This window comes from Aphis gossypii, chromosome 1 (assembly GCF_020184175.1).
Source record: "Aphis gossypii isolate Hap1 chromosome 1, ASM2018417v2, whole genome shotgun sequence".
NCBI lineage: Eukaryota > Metazoa > Arthropoda > Insecta > Hemiptera > Aphididae > Aphis > Aphis gossypii.
Window position 1 is genome coordinate 69396229 of NC_065530.1, and position 26441 is coordinate 69422669.

At 27.6% G+C, this 26441-nt stretch overlaps 3 protein-coding genes across 12 annotated transcripts; 1 reads left to right on the top strand and 2 right to left on the bottom strand.

The window, feature by feature from the left end:
• Positions 1-2089: 2089 nt before the first annotated feature.
• Positions 2090-14181, bottom strand: LOC114123553 (dolichyl-diphosphooligosaccharide--protein glycosyltransferase subunit 4). 5 transcript variants are annotated; one of them, XR_003592362.2, is made up of 5 exons: positions 14167-14181; positions 12670-13017; positions 11588-11706; positions 8226-8854; positions 2090-8156 (listed from the first exon to the last, which is right to left on the bottom strand). XR_003592362.2 is itself a non-coding variant. In XM_027986572.2 (3 exons), the coding sequence occupies exon 2, from the start codon at positions 11703-11705 to the stop codon at positions 11598-11600; it is 108 nt and encodes a 35-aa protein (XP_027842373.1). In that variant the 5' UTR covers position 11706; positions 12670-12936; the 3' UTR covers positions 8215-8854; positions 11588-11597. The 5 variants fall into 5 exon arrangements, 2 of the variants coding, with proteins under 2 accessions (XP_027842373.1, XP_050066682.1); XR_007606961.1 differs by lacking the exon at positions 2090-8156 and having other exon boundaries at positions 8215-8854; positions 12670-12998; XR_003592363.2 differs by lacking the exon at positions 2090-8156 and having other exon boundaries at positions 8215-8854.
• Positions 14182-15577: 1396 nt separating this feature from the next.
• On the top strand, positions 15578-18841 carry LOC114123572 (ribonucleases P/MRP protein subunit POP1). The gene is made up of 6 exons (XM_027986603.2): positions 15578-15819; positions 16102-16223; positions 16287-16523; positions 16594-17338; positions 17423-17668; positions 17731-18841. The coding sequence occupies exons 1-6, from the start codon at positions 15696-15698 to the stop codon at positions 18723-18725; spliced, it is 2469 nt and encodes an 822-aa protein (XP_027842404.2). The 5' UTR covers positions 15578-15695; the 3' UTR covers positions 18726-18841.
• A 379-nt stretch (positions 18842-19220) lies between these two features.
• LOC114123567 (SH3 domain-binding glutamic acid-rich protein homolog) lies at positions 19221-25802 on the bottom strand. Of its 6 annotated transcripts, XM_050210383.1 has the most exons (9): positions 23838-23989; positions 23675-23751; positions 23530-23568; positions 23195-23443; positions 22920-23105; positions 21861-21965; positions 21562-21611; positions 21158-21245; positions 19221-20199 (listed from the first exon to the last, which is right to left on the bottom strand). In XM_050210383.1, exons 4-9 carry the CDS (start codon positions 23237-23239, stop codon positions 20071-20073), a joined length of 603 nt encoding a protein of 200 aa, XP_050066340.1. In that variant the 5' UTR covers positions 23240-23443; positions 23530-23568; positions 23675-23751; positions 23838-23989; the 3' UTR covers positions 19221-20070. The 6 variants fall into 6 exon arrangements, with proteins under 6 accessions (XP_050066340.1, XP_050066335.1, XP_050066324.1 ...); XM_050210378.1 differs by lacking the exon at positions 23838-23989 and adding an exon at positions 25785-25802 and having other exon boundaries at positions 23195-23568; XM_050210367.1 differs by having other exon boundaries at positions 23195-23568.
• Between the last annotated feature and the right edge of the window lie 639 nt (positions 25803-26441).

Genomic DNA, 26441 nt, shown 5'->3' on the forward strand with positions numbered 1-26441 from the left:
ATACATACGTAGTTAAATACGCCAAGAAATACAAACCGATGCCTGCGACCAACGCTGCAATCTGCAGGTGATACATGGCTTAAGTGTGTATCATTATTTATATATATTACTATAGCTGACTCTGTGTACTTCGTTGCCCGGTTAAAAACGCCAATTCTATACTATGATTCAAAGTTTGTTTAATTTGTTATTTAATATTCGGTTTAAAAGTGTTCAAATTTAGATATTTTCATTGACCATATTGAATTTCAAAAAACTTGTGCAAGCACCACTTTAAAATGCGAATTCTGTAAAATGCTTTCTTGTGATCGCACACTAAATTTGTGGTACGAATGTACTGTGTAAATTGCAAGCCTCGGTCTATCATTGTTCAGGCTCTACGTTTATCAATCAGTGAGTTAGTCTGGTTAGTTAGGTTATATTATAGCCATTAAGCTTGGCGTTGCCTGTGAGACTCTCTTATTATTATATGAGCAGTATATTATCAGGTAGGCAATCCACCTGTGGCGGGTTGTGGACCCCGCGAGACAGTAGCGGCTATCTCAAAACATTGTACAGGTGCTAACTTAAAAAAACCTCAATAGGTACAGACAGACAGTACCCCTACAAATATTTAAAGTTTAATCATCTTTATTTAAGTTTTTCTCATATAATTGTCTGTGACAAATAAAAAAAAAACCAGTATAAATTAATTAATTTAAGAATGCTGTTCAAAATTTAAAATTTAATTTTTGATTTTGCTTTCGTAATAGTACAATTTCCTAATCCTAAATGAGAACAAACAAGGGAGGAATATACAATTTTCAAAGGAATAAGATCCATAAATAAACCAGTGAGTTTAATAATGTATAACTTTATTTTTAATCATCTCTGTATGAGGAGAAAAATTTAATTTAGAATCGAAGATAATGCTTAAAATCTTAAATTAATTGTGAAACAAACTAAATATAAGAGTTAGAAATAGAATATTATCCAGCACCACGGTCGTGGCGTGAGCTAAGTAATAAAAAAAAGTAATAATAATAACTATACGACGGTGTGTGTATATATAGTATATCGAAGCCCATTTAATAACTGTGTAAAATACAGACAAATTTATTAAACGATATAACATAACTAATTTTCTGATAATCAATTAATTCCTAGTGAACTCCAAAACATCAAAAATATTGTGTATAATGTGCTTTTGTAAAAATCATTAAAATCGTATGTTTAGAAATTAAGTTATAAATGGAAATGTGTGAACTTTTTAATGGAAATTTATATTAAGTTCAGAATCATAAAAATCACGGCACCCATTCTAACGTCGTCGTTGCCATAGATAATAATAATTCTTTATTATTATTATTATTATAATTATTGTTATTTACATTAATGATAAAAATTAGTGATATTACAATAAAAACCTTCATAAACTAAGTGTAAAAATGGCTAAATAAAAAAAAATATATGAGTTATAAATAGAATATTATTGATAGTTAATTTGGTTTTTTATAAAAGAAAAGCGCATAAATTTTCATTTATTAACATTCAAAAATAAATAATAATTCCTTCTACACCACGGAAGCAAGTTATTAATAATAATCTTTGACACGTGTTTTTTTTAATCTGGCCACAAAATCGAGTAACTACGAAACAATAAACAGAATTTATTGACACTGTATTAGGTATAAGTACCGGTCCGTTTACTGAAACTGATCAGTCTTGTTCGACAACTCAAGCCTTCAACATCTAGAAGAAAAAAACAGCCAAGAAGGATCGCAGTGAAGAAACCGACCAGCAGAAAGAACTCCGAACACCCAAGTCGAACTGACGGCATCACCCGACGAGCACCTCTCAGGGTTAGTAATCGACTATCGGTATCGATCGTGGCCAGACGGTCCGTGGTCCGACGAACACCCTCAACGTGCCGTCGAACGGTGCCGCAGTCGCTGTGAAACAGGCATCCGCGATACGTCCGATATTTCTGCAGTAAAGCCGACTTTAGAATAGTTACTTCGACGATCAGACCAGCGACAAGTACCCAGCGCCGCAGACAAGGTAAGTATAAGTGGAATATGGCTCCTGGCGATACCACTATAAAAAAAACGCGCCTATGCTAATACCCCTAGGGTGGTGTGGAAATTTAGCAGTCCTGAATCGCCTGTATCAATAATTATTGAATGAGGATTATAACGTGGATCGACAAAAGATAATTAAACAACACAATTAATTATAATAATAGTGAGTATTATTTCACAAAATTAAAAATTAGGTAATACTTAAAAATAACTGTCACAGGATACACGGATAAAAAAGGGGGTTAAGAGAACCGATAGCATTCGTGAGAATTGAACTATTATAATGGTCACTGGTTGTCTATACTCAGGTTTGCTGCAGCCGATTCCGTGATAGGTAGAGTACTGCAGTGTTGTATAAAATATAGGGTCACGGGAGCACGACGACCGCGATGGACAGTAGCGGTTATCTCAAAAAATTGTAAAGGTGCTCGCTTAAAAAAACTTAGTACATACAGACAGTACCCCTACTGATATTTAAAGTTTATTTTGATATGGTTTTTGATTTTTTTTGAATTGGCTATATAAAAACTTGAATTTTAAAATGTATTTACTTCACACATACCATGTACCAAGTCTAATAATATGTGTGAATACATTTAATTATCCATGAAAGGGGTGCTGAGCAAGGCCGTAGCCAGAAAAATATATATTTTTTTTTTTTGGAGGGGGGGGGGGTTAAAGTATAAATATGTTATATTATGATATTATGTAATAAAATATGAAATTCTAACTATTCAATCTTATTTTAAAAAAAATTTCGGGTGGAGGTTTGAAACCTAATGTCCCCCTGGCTACGGCCTTGTGCTCGAGCACCGTTTTATATATATGTGATAGTTGCCACTGCCACGTGATGTATACGTAAGTTTATAGTTTCTAACCCTTAAATTCCAAAGTTGTATCAATTTTTGTTTTTTACTACGGTGGATAAAATACAATGATTATGTGTTATATCGTGGTTTTTATATAGTATTGGTATAACAACCTGACTAATTTTATTTATTTATTTTATTATATTATATTTTATTTTTATTTATTTTTTAAAAATATATCATTACCGATTCCAACCCTTTAAAATCAAACCCTTGAAAATCGGACGACGCGGTGACACTAAGGAAGGTATTTAGAACAATTCTGTGAAAAAAAAATGGAAAAAAGTTAAATAGCGTCGTTACAAAATATGGGTACATAAAAAAATCCTATTCTTTTACATTTATAATATATATTATAAAGATATATATATATTGGAATTATATAACACGACGAGTATAATATGTACAGGACACCCTCGTGATACCGGCGTCCTTGTAACTATGCCCTCCTTAGCAACTAACTATGTATGTGGTCTAAACAAATCGCCGATTTACATGGCATTTCATGAATTGCATTCGTTGCGTTCAAACGCGCGTTTTATATTTTTTAACGTTCAACAGATATTATGTCGGAAAAAGACATTGCCAGGCAAGTATTGCGTGGTTATATAGACAGGGAAATCCACTTAGAAAACCAATTAAAAGAGATGTAAGTATACAAACCATAGACGTAAAAGGTATAATATAAAAAAATATTTTTTATAATTTATTGTTTATATTATTTAAGTTTGTAAGAAATTTTATTAGTATGTCGTAGAGCTAAATTTAGAAACGAAAAGAGACTTCTTTTCAATACAATTTTACACTACCTTTAAGTAGGTACATACTAAATTGTAAAAAATATCATTTTTAAATTGTTTGAAAAATTCAAATGACTTAAATATTTTATTGGATGAATGAAAATATTTTAGAATCTATCACCTAGGTATACTTTTAGTGAATGTTGTATTAAATCATATAATATCTGCGATATTACATTAAAATAATAATAAATATTGTTACTTTACACAGATTGAACAGGCGCAAGACGATGGTAGTGATGGAAGAAGGAGACTTTTTTAAAATCCGCCGAGAGCAGATGGAGAAACAAAAGAAAATCGCAAAAAAAAGGAATGAAACGTTTTTAAAAGTGAGTAATAATATTACACCATAATTCCGACAAACTCTAACGCTATATGTTGAATGTTGATTGTATAGTATAATTTAAATACTTCAACTTTTTAAGCATTAGTCACTTATACAGATGCCCAAGTTCAATAGTACCTAACGGATTTTAATATTGAATTTTAATGATTACTTACTAAATAAATTATAAAAATACTATTAAATTCAAATACAAATATATTAATTAGTAAATAAATCAAGCTATATAAACAAGAATTATAATAATTATAACTATAATTCGTACACCGTACTAACAATGTCCTTAAAACAATTAATAGGTATAGTAAAAGTAAACGCATGTGTTTCCGTATTTAAGAAACATATCTAATTTTGGTACCTAGGTGCTTATAAAATCATATAAGATAAAACATAATTTTATTTAGAATTACCTACCTTACAGTTTACAGTAATAAAGGTTGATTTATATAGGTAGGTACTACATATATAGCTTTCTAGGCGCGTGTCCATTCAATATTTATAATTTATGTAATAGGTACCTATGTACAGTTTATATTGGATTTATTAATTACACTTATGCATGATATTCTGGTAAAATCAATTTAACTTTAGTACTTTCAAATTTCAATCTTATATTCTTATGGCAGTATAATAATCGAATTCATTTTTTTTTTCATTTACTTTGTAATTCATAATAATTATAGTTCATAAGAATAATAAACAAAAAAACTTAATCAATATAATATTAAATAGTGTATTAAATGATGTAATGTTATTATATAAAAAGTACCTAATGAAATTGTTTTTCTATTACCATAATAACTAAAATAAAATAAAAAGTTATTAAACATAACCTACTGTTATCGTTCATTATTAAAAATGAGGGTTGACTAATGGAAGCGAGCATAGTGAAGTAATCCCCCTACTCACAAGGTATTATGCAAATGATTCATCAAGCATGCTCAACCCTATTTTTTATTTAATAATATGAATACATTAAAATTTTGATTTTTAGGATTTTAAAATATATTTAAAAAGCAGAATTATAGGTACTAATGATAGATCTTAAAAGTGGTTTAACAAAAATATAAATTCGGTATAATTAAACATAGTATTTATCAAACTTGGACCATTCTTTTAGATTTAAATGTTGATGGATTAATTTTAATTATTAAAATTTGAAAATCTTCATAATTTTTTTTTTTTTTTTTAGGATCTTGAACACACTACTGCAAAATTGAGAGCATCTCTAGCTTGTGACGATCTTACTGACAAAAAATTAGACAATGAACGAAAAAAATTTACAGATTATATCAGACAGACACGTGAACAGTCTGCTTAATACTTACATTATATTATATATATGTATATATGTACAGTGTACACGTACCTTTCAAGTTCAGGAAATTGTTTTTGACGTGTACCTAACTATAGGTACTGTGATATTTTATCAACAAATCAATTTTTTGTCCTAGGTACCTGTAAATTTAATAATATGATTCTTTCACAAACTACATGTAAATATGTAGATACATTGTAGGTACAAATTGTATTATTATAGTAATAGGAAATTAAGAAACCTTTTGAGGAAATAATACACACAAGACACAAATTATCACACGCGATTACGCGATATAATGAAAAAATTATAATCGATTAAAAGTTTTTTTTGTTGATATTAATTTATAACTTTTTGTAGCTCTTATATAGGTTACCTACTTGAAAGCTATAGTGACTTGCGTGTACCGTGTACCTAATATAGGTATATATACAATTTAACCTATAAAATGTTTTATTTTAAATACGTTAGGTAGGTATATTACGATTTACTTATTAAATATAAATATCATTTGAATTTACCATATCAATACAAAGATTCTTAATTCAATAAAACATGTCTTTTTTTTATCTTAGTACCTACACTCTCGTATTGTTCAAATATCTTGTAAGTCGCAACAAATTATGAAATTAAAATTAAAAGGCGTTTTGCAAATCCCCATCAAATATTTCAGCCCACGACTTAGGAAAAATATATCTGTATTATATCTACGTCTGTAGGTATTTTCTAAAGAGCAAAGGAGGAACGGTTACGCACCAGACCTGAGTATTTGCCCATAATATAAAAAAATAAGTTACTAAAAAATATAAACATCTATAATTTATAAACAGATGATATTTTATGTGCATAATGTTGATATTGTATGATACAATTAAAACTAAATGCTTGAATTTGCAATAAAAAATAACCTAATTCTTTTCTCTTCCTCTCCCCCCCCCAACAAAAAAAACAAATAGGTCCATCGTCCATGACTGAGTGTTCAATAAAAATGCGCTAAGAAACATTTTTTGCGAAAATCACGTTAATTTTTTCCTGTACAACGTTGTCTAAAGCAGTTTTTTTTAAATGGTTACAACATTTTACCTTAAATTAAACGACTGCAGCTACCAGCTGGATGTATTATTCCTGAGACTTTTTTTGCGTGTCCGTGGTTATAAAATAATTGATTGACCTTTTTGTACCTTTTAGTCCACTGGACTAACATAAACAAAACTCAATTTATGTGTTAGACGTTAATGTGCTGCTAGTTTATTCAATACAATATATGTTTAGTCGTAAAGGTCATGTTTTAATAAATATCAAACTACTTCCTAGTGGCTTTTTGAGTTTAAATTATTCAACGGAAAATATTGTTTAGAAAAATAAACGTGAATCTTGGTAAAGAAAACAGCATATTATAAGAGCTTTTTAAGGGGTTCGATATAGGCAATCGTAATAAAATACCTAACATTTAAATTATTAAAATTTAAATACAATAAATAGGTTCATACTTTCATAGCGTTTATAAGTACAGTCTACAAATATCATGTCAATGCCGTCAGTACCTACTACCTATTGGTGTTCTAACGTAAGGATTTATTACAAAACAATATATAGGTAGATCTCATTTACCTATATAGGTAACAATTTTGCACAAATTTCAAAATGTATTTATAGGTAAATATACAATGATATCCTCACATCAAATTATTTTATCAACTGTATCTTTTATGAGTACTAAAACTATTTATATTTAACATATTATATATTATTAATTATTTTACAAATAAAATAAATTTAAAGAAAACGCAAAATGTTTAAAACGTTTAACTAGTTTAGGTAAGTAAATAAAATTAAAGGACCATATTATAAATATCACGTGAGTGCAGGCCACTGGATCAGACTTTTTATGTTTAACTGTATAAATTATAAGATTATCAGCTTATGAAACTTATTACAAAAAAAAAAAGGTTAATACTATAAAAATATGTAATAGTCATATATCATAACTCATTCATGCGATGCAGTGGCAAAAGCTATGGGGATAAATAGTATTAAAATCCATCCTAACAGCTGATCACAAACTATTTAAATTATTGTTAAATATAGATCTAATTGATCCTTCTCAAATGAGAATTTCGATATTTTTAAATTGTGTAACTAACAGAACAAATTTAATATGGTATCATGTAAGTACCTACCTATTTCACTAAAGTTCTCAATAATTAAGATACCTACCTATTTTACTTTTGCGCGGATAACCTACAGACAACCAAATACCAATATATTATAGGTAGCCGTAAATAAAATACAATAGCATAGCCGCATAGGAACGAGGGACCTATATAATACGATATAACTAGAATACTAGATAAACGTATCCAAAATTAGTAAAGGAACAATATCAGTTCATTAAACATTAAAATTGTATACAAATTGTATTTTATTTTCAATGATAAACAAGATTCTATTATATGTACTTTAAACTTTTCCATTAATGTTAACGTCTTTAAATATTGTAGGTTCGCTTAAACATTTTAGACGTAAAACGATGCGACGGCTAAGTATAAATTCTATAAATATTTTCATATTTTTACATACATTTAATAATTAAATGACGTGCAGAAAAAAAATATTACGTAGTTTTTGGCACGTAACATTAGAAAAACTGCTATCCCTGTTATATAATATAAGTACAGATGACTGGTTGTTGATCATAGAAATTTAATGTTATAAGTGGCTATTATCATGAGTATACATAGGTACCTACCTCAAGTTCTTCAGAATCTGACAATTTCAAAATACATAATATAATTAGATATATAATTATTAAATAAGACATATATCTTATATTACCTTATTATTTTATTCATCTAATAAACATTTTGCTCAACCAATGACTTAAACACAATGATCTGTCCGAGTACTGGGTATTTAGCATAAAGATAAAAATCTTATAGCCTTTATTAATTATAATATATCAGTACACATAATTGTACAAACAGTAATATTGTAATTTTAATTTCAATAAAATTGGCTAATCAAATTATAAAATTAAATGAAGTATAAATATTTAATAATTTAATTTAAGCAAATAGTGTACATAATATACTTTTGATAATAATACTCTAATTAATTATATTAAACTGAATGTATGGAGAAAAAAAGATTATAATTATATAAAAAATAAAAATAGATTATTTTTTTGTATAAAATTAATTTTTGTGTTGATGAATTGATTAATATATGACTCAATGCAGGGTCATTCAAAGTACTTTAAAGAAAAAATTACAATAATTTGAATGACCCTACATATATTTTTTTAATTTAAATTAATTTTCTGTAAACATTGAAGAGGTGAATTTAGTTTGAAAAATAAATTGAGTATTATTTCATTTTGTATTAAATGTGGAATGATATCCAACTTGTAGTTGAACATCGTGCTATATATTGCCACTTGCCGGAATGTAGTTCACATGGATATTCTGTAAAAATTTAAAAATTATTTATTTTTAAGTATTATGATTTGCCTAAAATGATTTTCTATTCTAACCTAATATATTATCTAAAGTAAAACTAAAAAAAATCGCAATTAAATACAATTTCATCTAAAATAAAACATTTTAAGTCTCTGGGAAATTATTAATAATTGTATGATCGTTATGTTATTTATTTTATTATATAAAATGACCACACTTAATTTATATAAAATAGCACAAGAATCTTGACCTCTCTACCCATTTTACACAGAATATAATATGTCATTATTTATTGTGTACAACAAAATCATATTCAAAGCATCTAAGAAACATAGTAGAATTACATCAATTATTTAACAATGGTTGAATAAAAACACTTAATAACAAAACTGGAATTATAATTCAAAGTTTACACAATTTGATGTAAAAAAAAATGCCTTTATATTTAACATAAATTTACTGCACAAAATATTATACTTGCATGATCCATATTATTAATAAGAAATTAATTTTGTTAAATTCTTGTATTGATTTCAGTAATTTTAAAAACTCTTACAATTAATCTTACAAGATTAATACAACAAACAGATATTATGTTACAACAAAATATATAACTCTAGTTGGCCAGTCCACAATAATATACTATGATACAAAAATAGTACACAAAACATATTTACTCCAGTAAATCTGAATACAAGACTGATAAATTTAATTCATGGAATAGTTTAGGTTTGTCAATTTATGAAATGAGAAATTTACTATATGATTGCATATGAACATTTTAAATAACTATAATTTATTTAAAGAAAAATAATATTAATATGTATTCAAGGAATCATGAAAATTACATATCTTACACATCTTATACTAAATATATATAAATTTTTAAAAAAAATTTAAAACAAATGTTTTTACTAGAATTTTTTTTTTTAAGTATTTCATTATAAATTTGGCAGTTTAGAAAAAATAAAATGTTCAACATTATCAATATTAGACAAAGCAACTTCACTTCCTTTTAATGTTGGAAGATAACGTCTTAAAACATTGATAGCATTAATCGCATTAGATAATGATTCATTTTGACCATCATCAGATTCATTATCTTCATCACTATCATAATCTTCATTACAATTTTCACCATCAACAATATTAACCAAGTCTTCACTACTTTGTATATTTTTGTGCTCTGTATGTATTAAATTTTCATTGTCTGGACTGGATTTTATTAAATGTGATGAAGAGTTTTTTATAGGTCCTATCAATTCATTAGCAGTATTATCAATTACTTTATTATACGAACATTCAATTCCAACTCGTTTGAAACAGTCAGCAATCATCTTAGGCTGTATGCTGTTCCACGCTGCAGTTATATAACGTAATGCATCCAATATGTTACACTGCTTAGTGTTGGACGACTTTTTCAAGATATTTAAATAGTGTTTTTCATAAAATTGTTTCAAGACATTAATTACATCTGAATTCATGGGTTGACGTTTTTTTGTAATGTAGGGTGGAAAAAATACTAATTCCACATTTTTCAACTCAATATCCTTTTGAATAGTTGAACTGGTGTCTACAATAAGAACAATTTTCCGATTTTTGTTTATCATGCTCTTGTCTAATTTTTTAACCCATGAACAGAAATGTTCATTAGTCATCAACTTGGTATTTTTTACAGAATACTCACACGGAAAAGATTTGTTATTAATGAAAGATCTAGGTTTCAAATGTTTTCCAATTACAAGCGGATTCAATTTTTCTGTTCCATCAGAATTAGCACAGATGAGTACTTTGAGAGATTCTCTGCTAAGTTTACCTTTAAAACATGTTTTATTGCGTGTATTTTTTTTAAAACCAAGTAATTTATTAGACATTAGTTTATAACATAACTCAAATTCAGTAGCGTTAAAAATATCTTTTGAATCATATTGTTCTTTAAATTTAGGCAAAAGGTTCAAAAACCAAACATTTATATTTTCCAATTTAGATTTTTTACTAACTTGGCAGTAACGAATTTGATTCCTTTTCTTAAATCGATCCAACCATCCGTTTGTTGCTTTAAAATCAGTAATACCTAAAGAATTGGCAATTATTAAGGCTTCACATTGAATAAGAGGGCCATTAATAGGCGCGGAATTAGCATGCTTTTCATTAATCCACTTAATCAGAATTTGTTCAATAGTAAAATATTTTCCATGTTTTATTTTCTTTCTCTTGTTTGATCCTTCAAAAGCACTTTTTTCTACTTCTTTTCTTTTGGCAATAATTGTTCTTAAAGTTGACTCTGCTATGTTCAGAGATTCTGCTAACTTTGTTTTCTCTAATGAAGGATTAGAATCATATTTTTGTAAAATTGATAATTTTTCAGTGATACTAAGCGCCTTACGTATTATTTTTAAGCTCATTATGTTGTAATATTTCCTCAAACAAAAGACAACAAATACAGATTACAATATACTGACTCACAAATCATATAAAAACAAGTACTAGGAGAACACAATTATGATTCAAAAACATACATAAGATAACATTATTATGTAAAAACTAATAAAGGTTTAAAGTTTTTACATTAAGATTATATTAAAATGTGCATATTATGTAGGATCATAGTATTATAATAAACAGAATCATATTAAACTAGATACTGGAACACAATTGTGCATAAGCTTGCAACCTAAAATAAAAAACTAAAAAGTAATAAGGATAATATATTTTAATAAAATTAAGTAATACACTTACAATGATAAAATTATTTTGATGGAAAATTTGCAGTGACGTAATGGTAGAGAACAACTAGAAGAAATAAGCCAACACCCAATACATTGGCAAATACAGCTAATTGAACGTCTGTAATCATTCTAAAAATTAAAAATATAATATAATATACATTACATTTAAAATAATAATTATCTTAATATCTAATATAAATAATAATAATAATCTTAACATTTATAATAAAAAATATACATTATTAACAAACAGGATAGTCAAAAAATTAAAAAGATCAGATCATTTGTAAAACATTATTTAATCATTCTAATATTAATTTTAATTAGTAGAGAATACTACCTCTTGTCATATAAGTTTATATTCAAGAAAAATATTCTTAAAAACTTATTAAATTATAATACATGTACTTTTTAAATGAATAATTTTATTATCAGTTGAATAATTAATAGTTTATTTTTGACTTACAATAATTATCTTAAGAAATTTAAAAACCTGTTTTAAAATGTTATTTAATTATTAACTTGTCAATCATTTTTATACATATAACTTACATTTGTACTCAGTGGCGTAGTTACGGTGGGAGAGGGGGTGTAAGGGGTTTCCACCCAGCCCCATCCTCAACGAAAAAAAATCTTTTTTATATTGGTTAGAACAAAATAATAATGACGTTCAGTTTTACTAATAACATGTAATTTGTATCAAAACTGTATTTTAAATACTCCACCCCTAGAAAAAAATTGTATCTACACCACTGTACCTATGTAATAAACAATAATCATACTATTATTAAAATAAGCTACATGTTTTCTATAATCCAATAATGTACGCTATATACCCAAACCATTCTCCCACTCACAACATCCATCGACTCTTAGGAATTGAGAGATAGAGCGACCAGTAATATTGGAATATTATTATTTATCTCTACATGTCTTAACGTTAACTGGTTGGATCAAAACATAATTCGGCCACAACAAATAACAATTTTTATTCGTGGGAATTACAATCCAATAACAAGTATATGTTAAAATACTAAAGCTACTAGTTAGCATTATGCACAATAATCATAGATTAGACGACATAATACTTACATTGGACAGCGGTGTGTCTCGTACTTGATCGCAACACCGAGAGAATAAGAGATGATCAAAAATTTACAAATTTATTTTCGGACAATATCTTTTAGCGGCCAGCACACAAGCTTCCCGTTGATGTACAGTGTGTGCTTACTACTCAATCAATTTTTAAACGACTTGCCGCTTCAGTAATGGTAATAGCCAATCGGTAACCACATAAAATTATAATATTAAGAATAATATTATATGTTGTCGTGTTAACTGACAACGGTAATGAGTATTGAATGATGACGGAGCCGGATTTGATAAGATCACCGCCCGGTCATGGAGTAAAAAATAATATCCTGGAATCATAGACAATATCTATGGATGATCCATAGACATAAAAATTAATTAATTAATTAATTTATACGTCTATGATATTTTCACCAAATGTTTATAAATTTATAATTTATATAAGTGTTATCTATGTACAGCAAAACATTTTGACTTTTTTTGAGTTATTTATAGACCACTAAAATTTTCGATTTTTCTAAAAAAATTTTTTTCCTGATAATTAAGTAATGGACAAACTTATTGTAAATCTTGTATTAAATTTTCAATTCTTAGCTACTTGTATAAAAATTTTTAACTACAAAATAATGCAAATATTCATGATTTTGATGAATTTTGACAATAATATTTTAACTTCAAAGGCTAATAAAAAAAATTCGTGCCTATAAATATTTTTATAATTTTTGAATTACTATAAGACATTAAATTTTCAAGTATTTTAACATAGCAAAAAAAATTGTAGACATTTATAAAAAAAGACAAATATTTCAAATACTTATATTATAAATAACCGTAAAATAAGCGAAATATTTAAAAATTTAATTTATCAAAGACTTATACTTTTTAATTATTAACAAATATTTAAAATCGTTCTTATTGAATAGTTATCGTTATATTTCATAAAAATTTAAAATTCAGATTTCAGACGCACAGAACATTTTTTCCTATAATGATGCACGAATTTTCTTTAAAGCTATTTAAAAGAAAACTTATGGTAAACTTTGTGTTGAATTTTTTAATCTTGAATATAAATACTAAAAATTTTATAAATTTTCAACTACAAAATGAATTGCAAATTTTCCATACATAATATATACTATATATTATATATAATTATATAGGTATATCATTTATAAAATTTTCGCGATTTTGAGATATTTCGTAAAAACTTTAAATAAAAAATAAAATAATTTATAAATGAAATTGTGACTAACAATTTTTAATTTTTTTTTCTGCAATTAAACATACATATAATTTATTTGGAAAACTGTTTTAAAGAATTCTAAAAACCTAACTCTAGTAGTCCAGTAATAAACATTCTTAATACCTAGAGTTATAAATAAAATACTTTAATAGGAAAAAAAATATAAACAACAAATTGCTATTTTTTAATTTTAAAATAAATGGTAAATTGTTATTTAAATAAATTATAGGTATAGGTACTTAAGTAATTCTTACCTGCCACGTCCAGATGTCCAAAGAAATTTTGAAAAATTCAATCAAACAATCCATAGGTGCTCACACACGCAATACACAAGTCGTACAGAAGTCAGAAAGAGATTCCTCAATTAAAATGACATCAGACCTCTACGCATTAAGCAGTATATTTTGAATTACCCCTCTGCTAGACCCATGGACCTTATACTACTAGGTAAACAATGAGCGTATGGAACTATGGAATGCATAACAAGATAGAAGGCGCTGTTTGATTACCCGATTACTTGTACGCATGGTAATATTGGTAGGTAATTCCGTAGCCTGGATTATTTATATTGTCTATTTGAACTATTATTAATGGTTTATTAGCTATAAAAGGTAAAATGTTATTTATCACCTAATTTCATAATTTATTGTTACACAAATATTTCTAATATACATATTATGCACTCCTGTCGTCCAAAACGGCTTACAGCACTGCAGCGTGTTGTTACGCCGTTCGTAATGCCGTTGTTATCTACAGTTCCTGTCTAGTAGAATATTAAGGTCTATGACTAGACCCAATATTTTTGGTAGGCTATACCATAGAACAAACCTGGCTATACGTAGTACGTAGTACGTACCTATGTGTTATGTAATAAAATCTATTACCTAGGTTTAAACGGAATAATAAGATAAAACGAATAATGTCCTTAGCGCCGGGATAAGCAAGGTACCGGCCCTCCAAGTTTTAGGATTTTAACCGGCTCTAAAAATTGTTAACGGCCCATTTTTCAATAAAATATTGTCATTAATTCATATTTATATACATTTTTGAGCTGTTAATAGTAACAGAGTTTAGGGTATTCAAATATTTTCGGCCATGTATTACTAAGTCGGTCTAAATTTTAAGCGGCCCGCCGAGTTCAACTCGGTAATCGCCGGGCCTATCCGGGCCTGAATGTCCCCAACTCCCAAGGCAAAGGATATGATTTTTAAAAACAAAATCGTAGATAAATTTATAATAAACTATATTTTAAAGAATCTCGGAATAAAAATCTCCAAAAAAAAAACCTAACCATTCTTTGACTTTTGCGTCTTGTGCCATATTTACTGTTAATCCGTGAGAATGGCATCAGTGACAAATTATAATATATAAAGTACAAGACAAGTATGCCTATTGAACGGTATGGAAACTGGAAAGTGCCAAGTAATCACCAAAAATTAAAAATTCTTGACTACCACTATCAAAAACATTAAAACGCTACATCACGGGTAAAGTTCTCCTCAATGCGATTTAAAATTTTGGTAATTTTGATATATATATCGAGGGAGTGAAGTTGTCTCGCGCAAAACACTTTTTAACTATGTTACGCGTGTATAAGACAGACCTATAGGACAAAACCTTGTATATAATATGACTTGTATTATATGTCTGTGTTATCACTACATCCTTATCAATCATATTAACGACCATGTGCGCCGTGCTGACGTCCTGACTTGAACCGACTATTTTTTAAATACCTATTTAAATTTTATTATAAGTTTGACTGAAAATAGTATTTTAAGCTATGGATCATCTACATAAAATATTGGATGACATTCCAGGTCATGTCAGACCAGGGAACCAAGTTGATGTAGATTCATTTTTATTAGCTCGCAATCAAGAAATACAAGCTTTACTAAAAGAAATACGTAAGTTATTAGATTATGTATAAAATTTAAGTCACAGCTAATGGCTTATAGTTTATACATACATTAGGTCTATTTATTACTAAGGTACATGCTATAATAATGAAGAGAACACGTACTGGTCGAAGCTAAATGCTTTAAAATTACTTAAATACTAATTGATATTACTAATATAAATTTATTTTTATTCTAAATATTTACTTGTTTTCGTATTATATTAACCCATTACTTACATATTAGTAACTATTTTTGATAATTGTACTAAATATGTAAAATTCTTTTTAGAGACTCCAAAAAAGTGCAATAAAATGATATTTCAACGTCTTCCAAAAAAAATGCGCCGTCGAGTCATGAGCTCAACTGTAAAAAGAATGCCTAAAGATTTGCGAGCTGCTCATAAAAAATCTGTACTTAAATATATCAAACATATTTGTATTGTATTACATATTTTATTAATATATATTATTTAGATTGAAAAGCAAATCAATAAACATGTAAGGCGTAGAAAAGATTATAGGCGCAAACCCAAAAGTCGTCGATTAGACTATATGCGTCGTCAGAAAAATGGAAAATGGCTAGAAACTCATGTCTGGTTTGCAAAACGATTTCATATGGTACTTAAGGATGGATATAAATTGCCTAAAAGCTCACATGATAAAACTTATCGAGCATGTTACAGAGCAATAGGAAATCACTGTTTAGCTCAAGTAAAATATTTAAATGAAACACATAAGTATAACATTTTTACTATTTGTATTTATTATTTTATTTATTTAGGATGTATCCTACATGAGTTGTATTGAACTAAAAGGACCCTATGATCAATTAATAAAAGGTTTAATGCACCATGTTAATCAAGATTGTGGACGTACATTCAAAGCTAAGTGTTATGAACAAGGAACTAGAGAAGGATCAATTTGCATGTATAAAAATGGTACTTATCCTCATGGAGCTATTGGTAGGGTGTCATTTCTTTGGGATATTTGTGTTCAAGACAAAATGAGAGCCATTTGGATTTGGGCAGAACCTTCAATTTATTCACAATTAGCAAAAGAATTACAAACTACATTTAATTTGAAGCAAAATAACTCTGATAGTTTAGAATCTGGACCTCCAGTTCTAAAAAAGCCTAAACTTTTAGAAATTATAAAAAATTCAAAGAATACTGTAATTCCTGTAGTACAGACTCCTTCTTTTGTGAATAGTACTATGAAAATGACTTTATTAAAAGGTTCTTTGAATAGACTAAGAATAACAGGACCATTGTCAAATAGTGTTTTAAGTCGTATACTATATCCTGCTATTTTGGTTAATTCAAAAAAAATTATTGAAGAAAAATGGTGGTCGTCCCACTTAAACAATCTAAAAAAATCCACTGATATTCAAACAAAACTTTGGGAATCTTTAAGTGGTGCTGATAGACCAGAATCATATCCAGCGAACTGTGTGATTGGATTTCACACAATTGATCCAAGGCTGGTGTTTCCGATGAAAAGAACAAAAGCTTTACCTATTTCAAAAGGTTTTTAAATATTTATAAATATACTTATACGATTATTTTAAAATTAATTAATTAATTAATTAGCTAAGAATTTTTGATTTTTAGATTCTTTACTAACAGAAGATTATTCATTTCAACTTCCTACAGTAGCCAGTGTTTCTACAATTTGGAATTCAAAGGTTCGAAACAAGTCAACGCAGAATAAGATGTCTAATTGTGAAATTAATAAGTTACGAAGTAATTGTGTTATTAATGGCAATGACAAAATTGCATTGGATGAACATTCAATGTCTATTATACCGATTCTTTTAATTCAACGACCTGGGCAGTATCATCCAATTACTAGACCAGGTTATTTAACTAAAATTAATATAATATGTTATTTTTTTAATTAAAGCCAATTATTGTCTTAGGTTATGGTAGTGGTTGGGATATTATCTTACCAGCTGGATGGGCCATGCCATTTTGGTTAGGTCTAATTATGAATGGATGTCAACCTGGAGGACTTCGAGAAACTACAACCATGATACTAGAACGATGTTTGCCTAGATCAGATGAACCAGATACTGATGCTGGAAACCTTAGAGCCAAGTTGGAAAAAGAAGAAGCAATGAAAAAACATTTTAGGCTTCCTCCACAAATGCGAATTAATTACATTAAGTTAGGTTTTCAGACTCCATTTCATTGTCCTTGGGACATTCTCTGTAATGAATGGATGTTAGACTCTAATAATAAATATGTATTGCGAAATATTAAGTTATTAGCTCAACTGCAAAATTTAACTTTAAATTTAAAAGAAAAAATTAATTTTGAAAATCTAAAGTCTGAATTTGTTGACTTACAAACTTGCTTAGTACCCATTAGACTTCAGTTATCACAGAAAGGTATTCTGAAACCTAATTCACACGTGTGTTTACCAACTCTCGATGATTTAAATAACATTGGAGATAAATCTAACTTAGGTCCTTTAGAAAAAATTCACAAAGATTTGAATGCTTTCAAGCGAAAGGTTTACCGTTTGGAACACAAAAAATTGTTGAGATCCTTGAGACGGAAACGTGTATTAGAAAAGAAAAAAAGAAACATTCTCTGTAAACGATTTAAACTCAAGGTATCTCCAACGTCACAGATAGTGAAGGAATATTTGAATCAAATGAAAAAGTTATGGATTCCTGAAGAACAAACACCCTTAAAGCACAGTTGTAGTCGTGTAATTTTGGGGTTCTCATGTAATAGTCATTTTAGTTTTACTAAATCCAAATATATTGGCATTGGTTACATGCCTGGCCCTGCATTAATTGAATTGTTCAATCTTTGGTCAGAGTCTAAAACAAATTTACCATATGTACTTGTTCGAAATCCCAGTACTAATAATTACAGATATGCTCTTCTAAGTATAACAACTTAACATAGAAAATGATATTTCATGTTTCTTTAATAATTGTATTATTAATTATTATTTGTAAATAAAATGTTTAAATAAGTTTAAGTACATTTATAATAAATATTGAAACATATGATTAATTTTATGTTTTGTTATTTTATCATCTAAAATATTATAATTGTTTCCTCAATACTACATTGAAATCTTGGTGGTACCTCTTATGGGAGTGATTTGGATGTGGGATTAAGACTACTGGGGAGCTGACAAGACATCAGTGTTCCTTTTAAGCATGAAAAAAGTAATTGAGCAAAGTATCTAAGTACCTTATCACCATCACATGAACAATAAGTGAACATAATAAAAAAAAATTAAACTGTTTTCCTAACATATATCGTACAAATTGCTTAATTTTTTGAAAACAGTCAACACATTTAACTGAAATTTTACTATTATTTTAAAAGCAGAAAAAATCTAAATCAGTAGGCTCAAAACTCCAATTATAAAACAAGATAAATAATATACATTTAAAGTCAATAATTTATAAACAGAAATACTTACAATGCAATAACATTATTGATAAAAATATTTGTTACAAAAAATTATATAAATTATAATAATTAATTTCTATAACATAATAACTTTTAAATAAAATGTTATATAATAAGACAGTCAAATGCTGGTTAATTGTATTAAGCATCCATCAATAGCCCCAAAAATAAATACATTTTATTATTATGTACAATAAGCTCAATATGGTATACAATTTATAGTCAACTATTATTTATATGAGGGTTTTAAGCAATTAAAATGAAACCTGATCTGACAATATTAAATTATTGTGTCCATCAGTTAAATATATTATTATTCATACAACCTTTAACATTGAATAAAACATTATTGGTATAAAAAATCATTTCTTAAAATGTATTTATATAAATAAACAAATATAATATAATAATTATAATAAACTAAAATGTATGATATAAAGCATAATAATTTATTTATTCGCTTAACATCGATTGACATTTAAAAATTGTTCTAATATTCTTAAGACCAATCTATGGATTAGAACCAAAAATTACATATAGTTAAAATGTGGTTATGGATAAAAATAGAAAACCATAAATATAAGCATTTAATGTTTCTTTAAGGAATTATAGTGGTATTAAACATAAAAAAAAAATTATAATAATAATAAGCCTAATACTTGAAGTTTCAAACTAAAAAAAAATAGTAACTTTTGTTAAAGAAAAATAAATAAATTGATAAATAAAATTAAATCAAAAACATGTTAGAGTAGAGGCAGCAAATCAAAAATTATTGTAATTTTGTACATTTTTAATTATTAAATTTGGAGTAGCTAAAAATCTCACTCTTCAATTTCTTCTTCGGTTTCTGATAACAATTCTTTTTTAGTTTCTGGGATATCCAATAATACATTTGTTTCGTCTGGAAGTGGGACGGAATTTGGATTTAAAGTTGTTTCTTTCAATTTGTTCTAAAATGCATACAAAATATATTATTAAACAAAACAATAGCACATACTTTTTTTCACTTTCATAACTTTAAAAATAAATTAAAAATGCAATGTTAATTAAATAAAAAAAATATTCATGCAATATTAATATAAAGTACCACAAATATTAGTTTAAGAATAAATAACGGCAACAATAAAGAATAAAAAATTATTAATTAACATCAATTGACAATCAATAAAATAAAATAAATATATTTAAATTTGATATCATTTGTAATTCAGTTTTGTATAAACTGTATACTTGAAAGTATAAATATTCAATTTATGAGTTATTCATAAATTATCAACTTATTGTAATTCAAATATTTAAAATCATATCTGAGGAATAATGAAAACATGAAAGTTTAAATTTAAATTTAATTAATTAGTTTAAAAAAAAAAATTATCTAAAACAAATTAATTTGAAAATAATTGTATCAGTAAAATTAATTTGGAATACACACTTCAATAAATTCTTCCATGTAGCCAACATTAAAAAAAAAACTATTATTTTGAAAAGGGTGTAAACAGTTGTATAACTAAGATTTATTTTGGAGGAAGTTACAGAGTAAAAACTATAATTAAAGGAGAAAACTACACAGTTTCTAATTGACCATTTTCAAATATTAGGTATAAAAAAATATACTATCATAATATTTTTGACATAATATTGTTACATTTTCCTTTCCTTCAACTGGTTATGAAACAATTTTAGTTTATGTATTAATCAACACACATATTAAAAAATATATAAACACATGTTAAAATGGTGCAAATATTATTGAATAATTAATTATTAGTGTGTGCTAATATTAATATTATTAAGTAGTAAAACATTGAAAAATACTGTTATAAAAAAACCTCAGATCATCCAATTAATTTAATAAAATTGTTAAAAATATATTATTATAAATGTTTATTTTGAAAAATTGCTTGTCACCTGTGTGTCAAGCGATTCATTATCACTATCTTCATCATCAGAAGTCAAAGGCTCTTGTTGTTCTTCATTTACATTTTCTTTTACAGTTCTAAGAACGGTATTAATTTTAATTTAAAATTATTTATTTAATAATACAGTTGATAAGTACACAATTTAATTTCTAGAGTCCTAAAAATTTAATTTTTTTTCAACATTACAAACTGAAAAGTATATTTCTAGTATAATATTATTTTTTGATACTATTAAAAGTTGTATTTTTGATAATGCATTTAATATAAGCTAATAGTACTAAAATAAGTAATTGTTTTCTAGTAAAGGGATTATGTATCATTTAAAATTTTTTTTTTTAATATTTATGTCCATAAGTATGGGTCTAAACTTAAAAATAAAATTAAAATATTTACCCATCATTTGAATCATTGATTTCATTTGTACTTTCAATTTTAACATCTTCCTAAAAATACAAATATTATGGAATGATTAAAAAATAAATTAAAATCTACCTATCCTATACTAGCTGCACGTTAAAAGCATGACCAGTTATGCATCCAAAAAAACTTTTTCCACTGCCTTGCTTACCATAAAAGGTAGTTGGACGAGAGTTTGGAAAACCATTAAAAAGTTGACTGAGCGTAATGGACACAAAATCGGTTGCTACTCTAATGTGCAACAAGTATAGGTATACCAATATTTAATTATTTACCACAGTAGTTGATCCATTTAATTCTTTAGGAGGACTTTTAGTAGAAACATCAAAAAATTTATCCAACTCATCTAATTCATTAGCCGTGTCAAAATCATCATAGTCCTGTTTAACATATCATTACTTAATTAATACAAAATTAATATGCTAAATATTAATATACAATATGCTAGGTAGAATAAATTTCATTTCAATTAATGGTTCATTTCTAAAATGAATATTAGACAAATTATAAATATTAATATACCAAGTTTAAAAAATACAAAACATGACAAAGCAAAAAAGTATTTTAGAAAATAACACTAGACATTTCCTAATATGGCAAATAATGTTTTCTCTTCCAGAATGTGTTACTATCTTATATACAGTGAACAAACCAACCAACAACTACTTCCATATATTACAAGGCTATGAATTTTGATTGTATTAGCCGTGTTGGTCTTATATTGTCTAGGTATAACTATTTATTATGACTAGGGCCTGGATTTATATCCTTTAAAAACCTCAGAAATATGCATTTATGTTGTTATTAATACTCCCTATAAAATAAAAAAAATGTCTGCATTTTAAATATAAATAAAATATAGGTATTGAATGAAAATGAAGCGCACTAAGATCATGACAAACACGACTAATATATGATTCATTCATAAACCTACTCAACACAGTACTACTTGTCCCCGATAGGTCTCAGATAAGATAAGAAAATAACTTCGTTAAATTACATGAACTATAAATATAACTGTTAAACACGTTATTTTGATTAAAATATTACATATTGATGGACATTATGAATTTAAAAACTGTATATATGCAATAAAAAAGTAGTCAAGTATAGAAATATGCAGTACATGTCAAAAAATGACAAAATATGCAAAATAAAACTTAATATTTCAGATCTATTGACCATAATTCAAACTTGTAGCTTACCTAGTTATTTTTGAACTGTTTAGAAAAACATTAAAATGCATATAAATCCGGTCCCTAATCATGACATTTTAATTACACAACTAACATTAGGTGTCATTGTTTACCACGATACAGATATAATCGACTAACCCCGCAATAAACATTGTCGTTGAATATCTGCGGTGGCAGAGCATTTTTTGAACCATCCTTGGTCTTGCTGTTGTTCTGCATGTACGCTTTTTCGTCTTCTTTTCCTGGTTCGGTGATATCTATCAAGTCGTACGATATACTTTTGCTGTCCAATATCATAGTGACCCTCTGTTGGCGTTTCTTCACCTGCAACCCCATAATGTGTAAAAGACCAAAATGGACAAAATATACCTCGGCGGGACGTCTATCCGACGTCGCTGGCGTACGCGACTTACCTCCTTGTTACCCGATATGCCGGACATGTACACTTTCACCACCATTTTCGGACGATCTATTATTGTATTTTGCGTTACGTACTCGTATAGTACTCGGAATACAGTGTGGGCGGCTAATAAAATTGCAAGGTGGCGGATAGGAATATCGCGGAAGACTGAGGACGTTTATTCAGTATCGTACTAACGTGCAAGTCGGAAGGCAAATCGTCGTCACTCGTCTGTCGGTCAAGTCGGGACGTCTTGGTTTTTCTTAATCAGAAATTCAAAGCTCGTTATCAATAATTGGTGATAATACGCGGTCGGAGTAGGGATTCCGCGACTGTGGTACAACTTACTGAACTGACTCGTTTGCGTACCGCCGTTGGACTGCGCCACTGAGGTTACAATAAAATAATAATAATATTATATAGAACGGTAGTCACAAAATTATGGTTTTTTTTTTTTTTTTTTAATTACAATAATAATAAAAATATATATTACCACCGCGGACTGAGATATCTTTGTCCGTACTCCGTGAAGGTATACGGCGGACTGCGGTCTGTTCCTTGTGGTAATGACTACAAAAAAAAAATAATGTGGTGAGTACGATCGTGCTACGAATTACGACTGTCGACTATAATAATAATATTGTCATACGACGTACACTATATTGTATATTTGTATTTACAATTTAATTGGTCTCCCGTTCGGTCATCTGATCCAACGTATATATTTGCCCGTCCTAAGGTCAACTATTGTTGAATCGTTCACAGTAGGTCTGTCAACGCAATAAGCCCACAATACGCGACTGCAATTATTGTTTATAACAATTTATTGTGTCTGTCTGCAGTACCTATACACATAGGCATCATCTATTTATTTACCGCTGTGACTTTTCGCTTTTGTTTTAAAAGTCATTTTACAAATCGTTTTTTTTCCTTTTGTTCTGTGCACGAACACGGCCGAACAACAATATCGTCATATCTACTATGTTTTTTAATAGTTTGTATTATATATTGTTTTATTATAGTTATTATTGTTTTATTTGTTATAGTGTATTACAGGTAAAAGATTAGCGTTATTACGCGTATCGTACATTCGTACATGGCTATATAATATATTATATACTGAGTCAGTCTGAGTATCTACATCGCCATTCCGACGTGCGTAAAATATTCTAGACTTTAGTACCCATTAATTATTGAGAAGCGCATGACCAAGATATTTTATTGGTACATGTTTTATAAATGTACAGGATTCTAAAATATATCTTTAAATAAAAGAATACAATTACACTAAGGTATACATAGAAATTCATAAATCAAGACGTATGAAATGTGATAGACGATAGTCTATAATAAGAAAAATATTAAATAACAACTAAGACACATCATCATTTTTCTACAGATTTTGGTATTCCCGAAAATTAACGAAAGTGCCAACTCTAAAACTACAGCTTATAATTTATATATTTAAATGTATTTGTTATCAATATTATCTATAATTTTTTAACCATTTTTAATTATTAACTAATAATTTCTTACAAACAGATTAAGAAGACACCCACTCGCATGTAATCAAATCAATCATTCATAAAATCTTCCAAAAAATAAAATAAAATAAAGCCTTAAATTTGTTAAATAGTTTCAATGTATAATGCTGGTGAAGAAGAAAATCGTTTACCTACATAATTTATAATACAAGAATAAGCCACGATCCAATATTTGGAGAAGATTTAGCTTTTCCAACAAAATTAGTACCATATTATGTAAATATGTTCTTGTGAAAAATTGTCAAACTATAACAAAAATATTGAAAAATTAAATATTTAGAAAAAATTTGGATGAGAACTTATTTTATATGGAAGGTATATAAGTAATTTAAACGGAGAAAACTAGAGAGATTTGTTAGAAGAACGAGTGTGGTCAATAATTTTTCAATACAAACATAATAATATTATAGACTAATTTTTATCCAAAACAGTGTTTTGGCTCATAATTTTTATGCTGTGAACGGTTAGCTTAAGATGAGCGCTTACGGGGAAATAGATGAGTACAAAAAATCTAGTATTTTGGACACCTAGACCCCCAACTTGATACCAATAGATTTTTTTTATAGGAAATAAAATATTAAAAATATTATGAATACCTAGTCCATAAACATCAATTGTATGTTAAAAACAATGCAGGCCACTTCAAATAATTATAAATATTATTTAATAAATTATTTTTGGTTTTATATGACTTCAAATCAATTGTTTTAAATTAATAAAAAATCTTATTTTCTAATTATACCTAATATTATTAAGAGCATGCCAAACCCGCATGCGTTGTCTTGTCTCTACTTATATACACGTAAGTGCGTATCATACCTAGTTAAAAACTATTCTACAAGGGATAACTTTTGTAATGAAGCGAAATAGACAAGCTTGCAAAATATATAATATGTTTTTACTTTCTTTGCACTACTATGTGATCTACCATTCATACATTTTGCGCATAAGGTCTGGATTACTACTCTCTTATATGTGTATATGTATACACATGATTATGCATATATGGGCCTATGGCATATACATATAAGGATTTTATTATGTAGTAAATTAACTCACCCTTATTTGATTGTCAGTTTTGGCTTGTCAGGTATACGATGAATGCAGGAATAAGAGATAGGTTTAATATTAATCAGACACAACTAATATATATTATTGATATTAAAAAAAAAAAATACTTTTATTATTTAGAGTACAAAAATACTATTATTTAATGATATATATTATTTAGCCCTTAACGTGTGACCGCCACCAAAAACGCACACAGGGAGAGTGTCGTTGTGTCCACTGACATGGTCGATGTCTCGATAGGTATCGCTTAGAGCCGGTGGGATTGTTTATTTTAGATAAAGACAAAGACATAACAATATTTAACCAATGGCCACTGCAGATGTCTATAATCACATAAACATCCGTGCGACTGTATAATATATATAATAGTATGCGGTGTATATATGAAGGATTATAATGATGCATTGATGCCCCTTTTTTCAGTATTACTTAGTTATGAGTTATAACTGTTATGAGAATTGAGAAGTTGGCAAGTGTCTATCATCATTACTCTTTACCCCCTTAGTTTGAAAACTTAAGGTTTTTTATTTTTATTTTTTTCATTTAATTATTTTTATTTTTTTTATTTTTTTTTTATTTATTTAAGCATATTTACAATCTATACATTTTGTACAATAAGTAAATTTGATAACAGTGAATAGTAAT

Bases quoted from the DNA above. Each gene is read 5' to 3' on its own strand.
- LOC114123553 (XM_027986572.2), bottom strand. From the start codon at position 11,705: ATGATTACAGACGTTCAATTAGCTGTATTTGCCAATGTATTGGGTGTT.
- LOC114123572 (XM_027986603.2), top strand. From the start codon at position 15,696: ATGGATCATCTACATAAAATATTGGATGACATTCCAGGTCATGTCAGA. The intron at 16,224-16,286 runs GTACTTAAATAT...TATATTATTTAG, and splicing joins GAGCTGCTCATAAAAAATCT to ATTGAAAAGCAAATCAATAA. The intron at 17,669-17,730 runs GTTATTTAACTA...TTATTGTCTTAG, and splicing joins TCATCCAATTACTAGACCAG to GTTATGGTAGTGGTTGGGAT.
- LOC114123567 (XM_050210378.1), bottom strand. From the start codon at position 23,239: ATGGTGGTGAAAGTGTACATGTCCGGCATATCGGGTAACAAGGAG. The intron at 23,106-23,194 runs GTAAGTCGCGTA...ATGGGGTTGCAG, and splicing joins GCATATCGGGTAACAAGGAG to GTGAAGAAACGCCAACAGAG. The intron at 21,966-22,919 runs GTTAGTCGATTA...TATGTTAAACAG, and splicing joins ACGACAATGTTTATTGCGGG to GACTATGATGATTTTGACAC.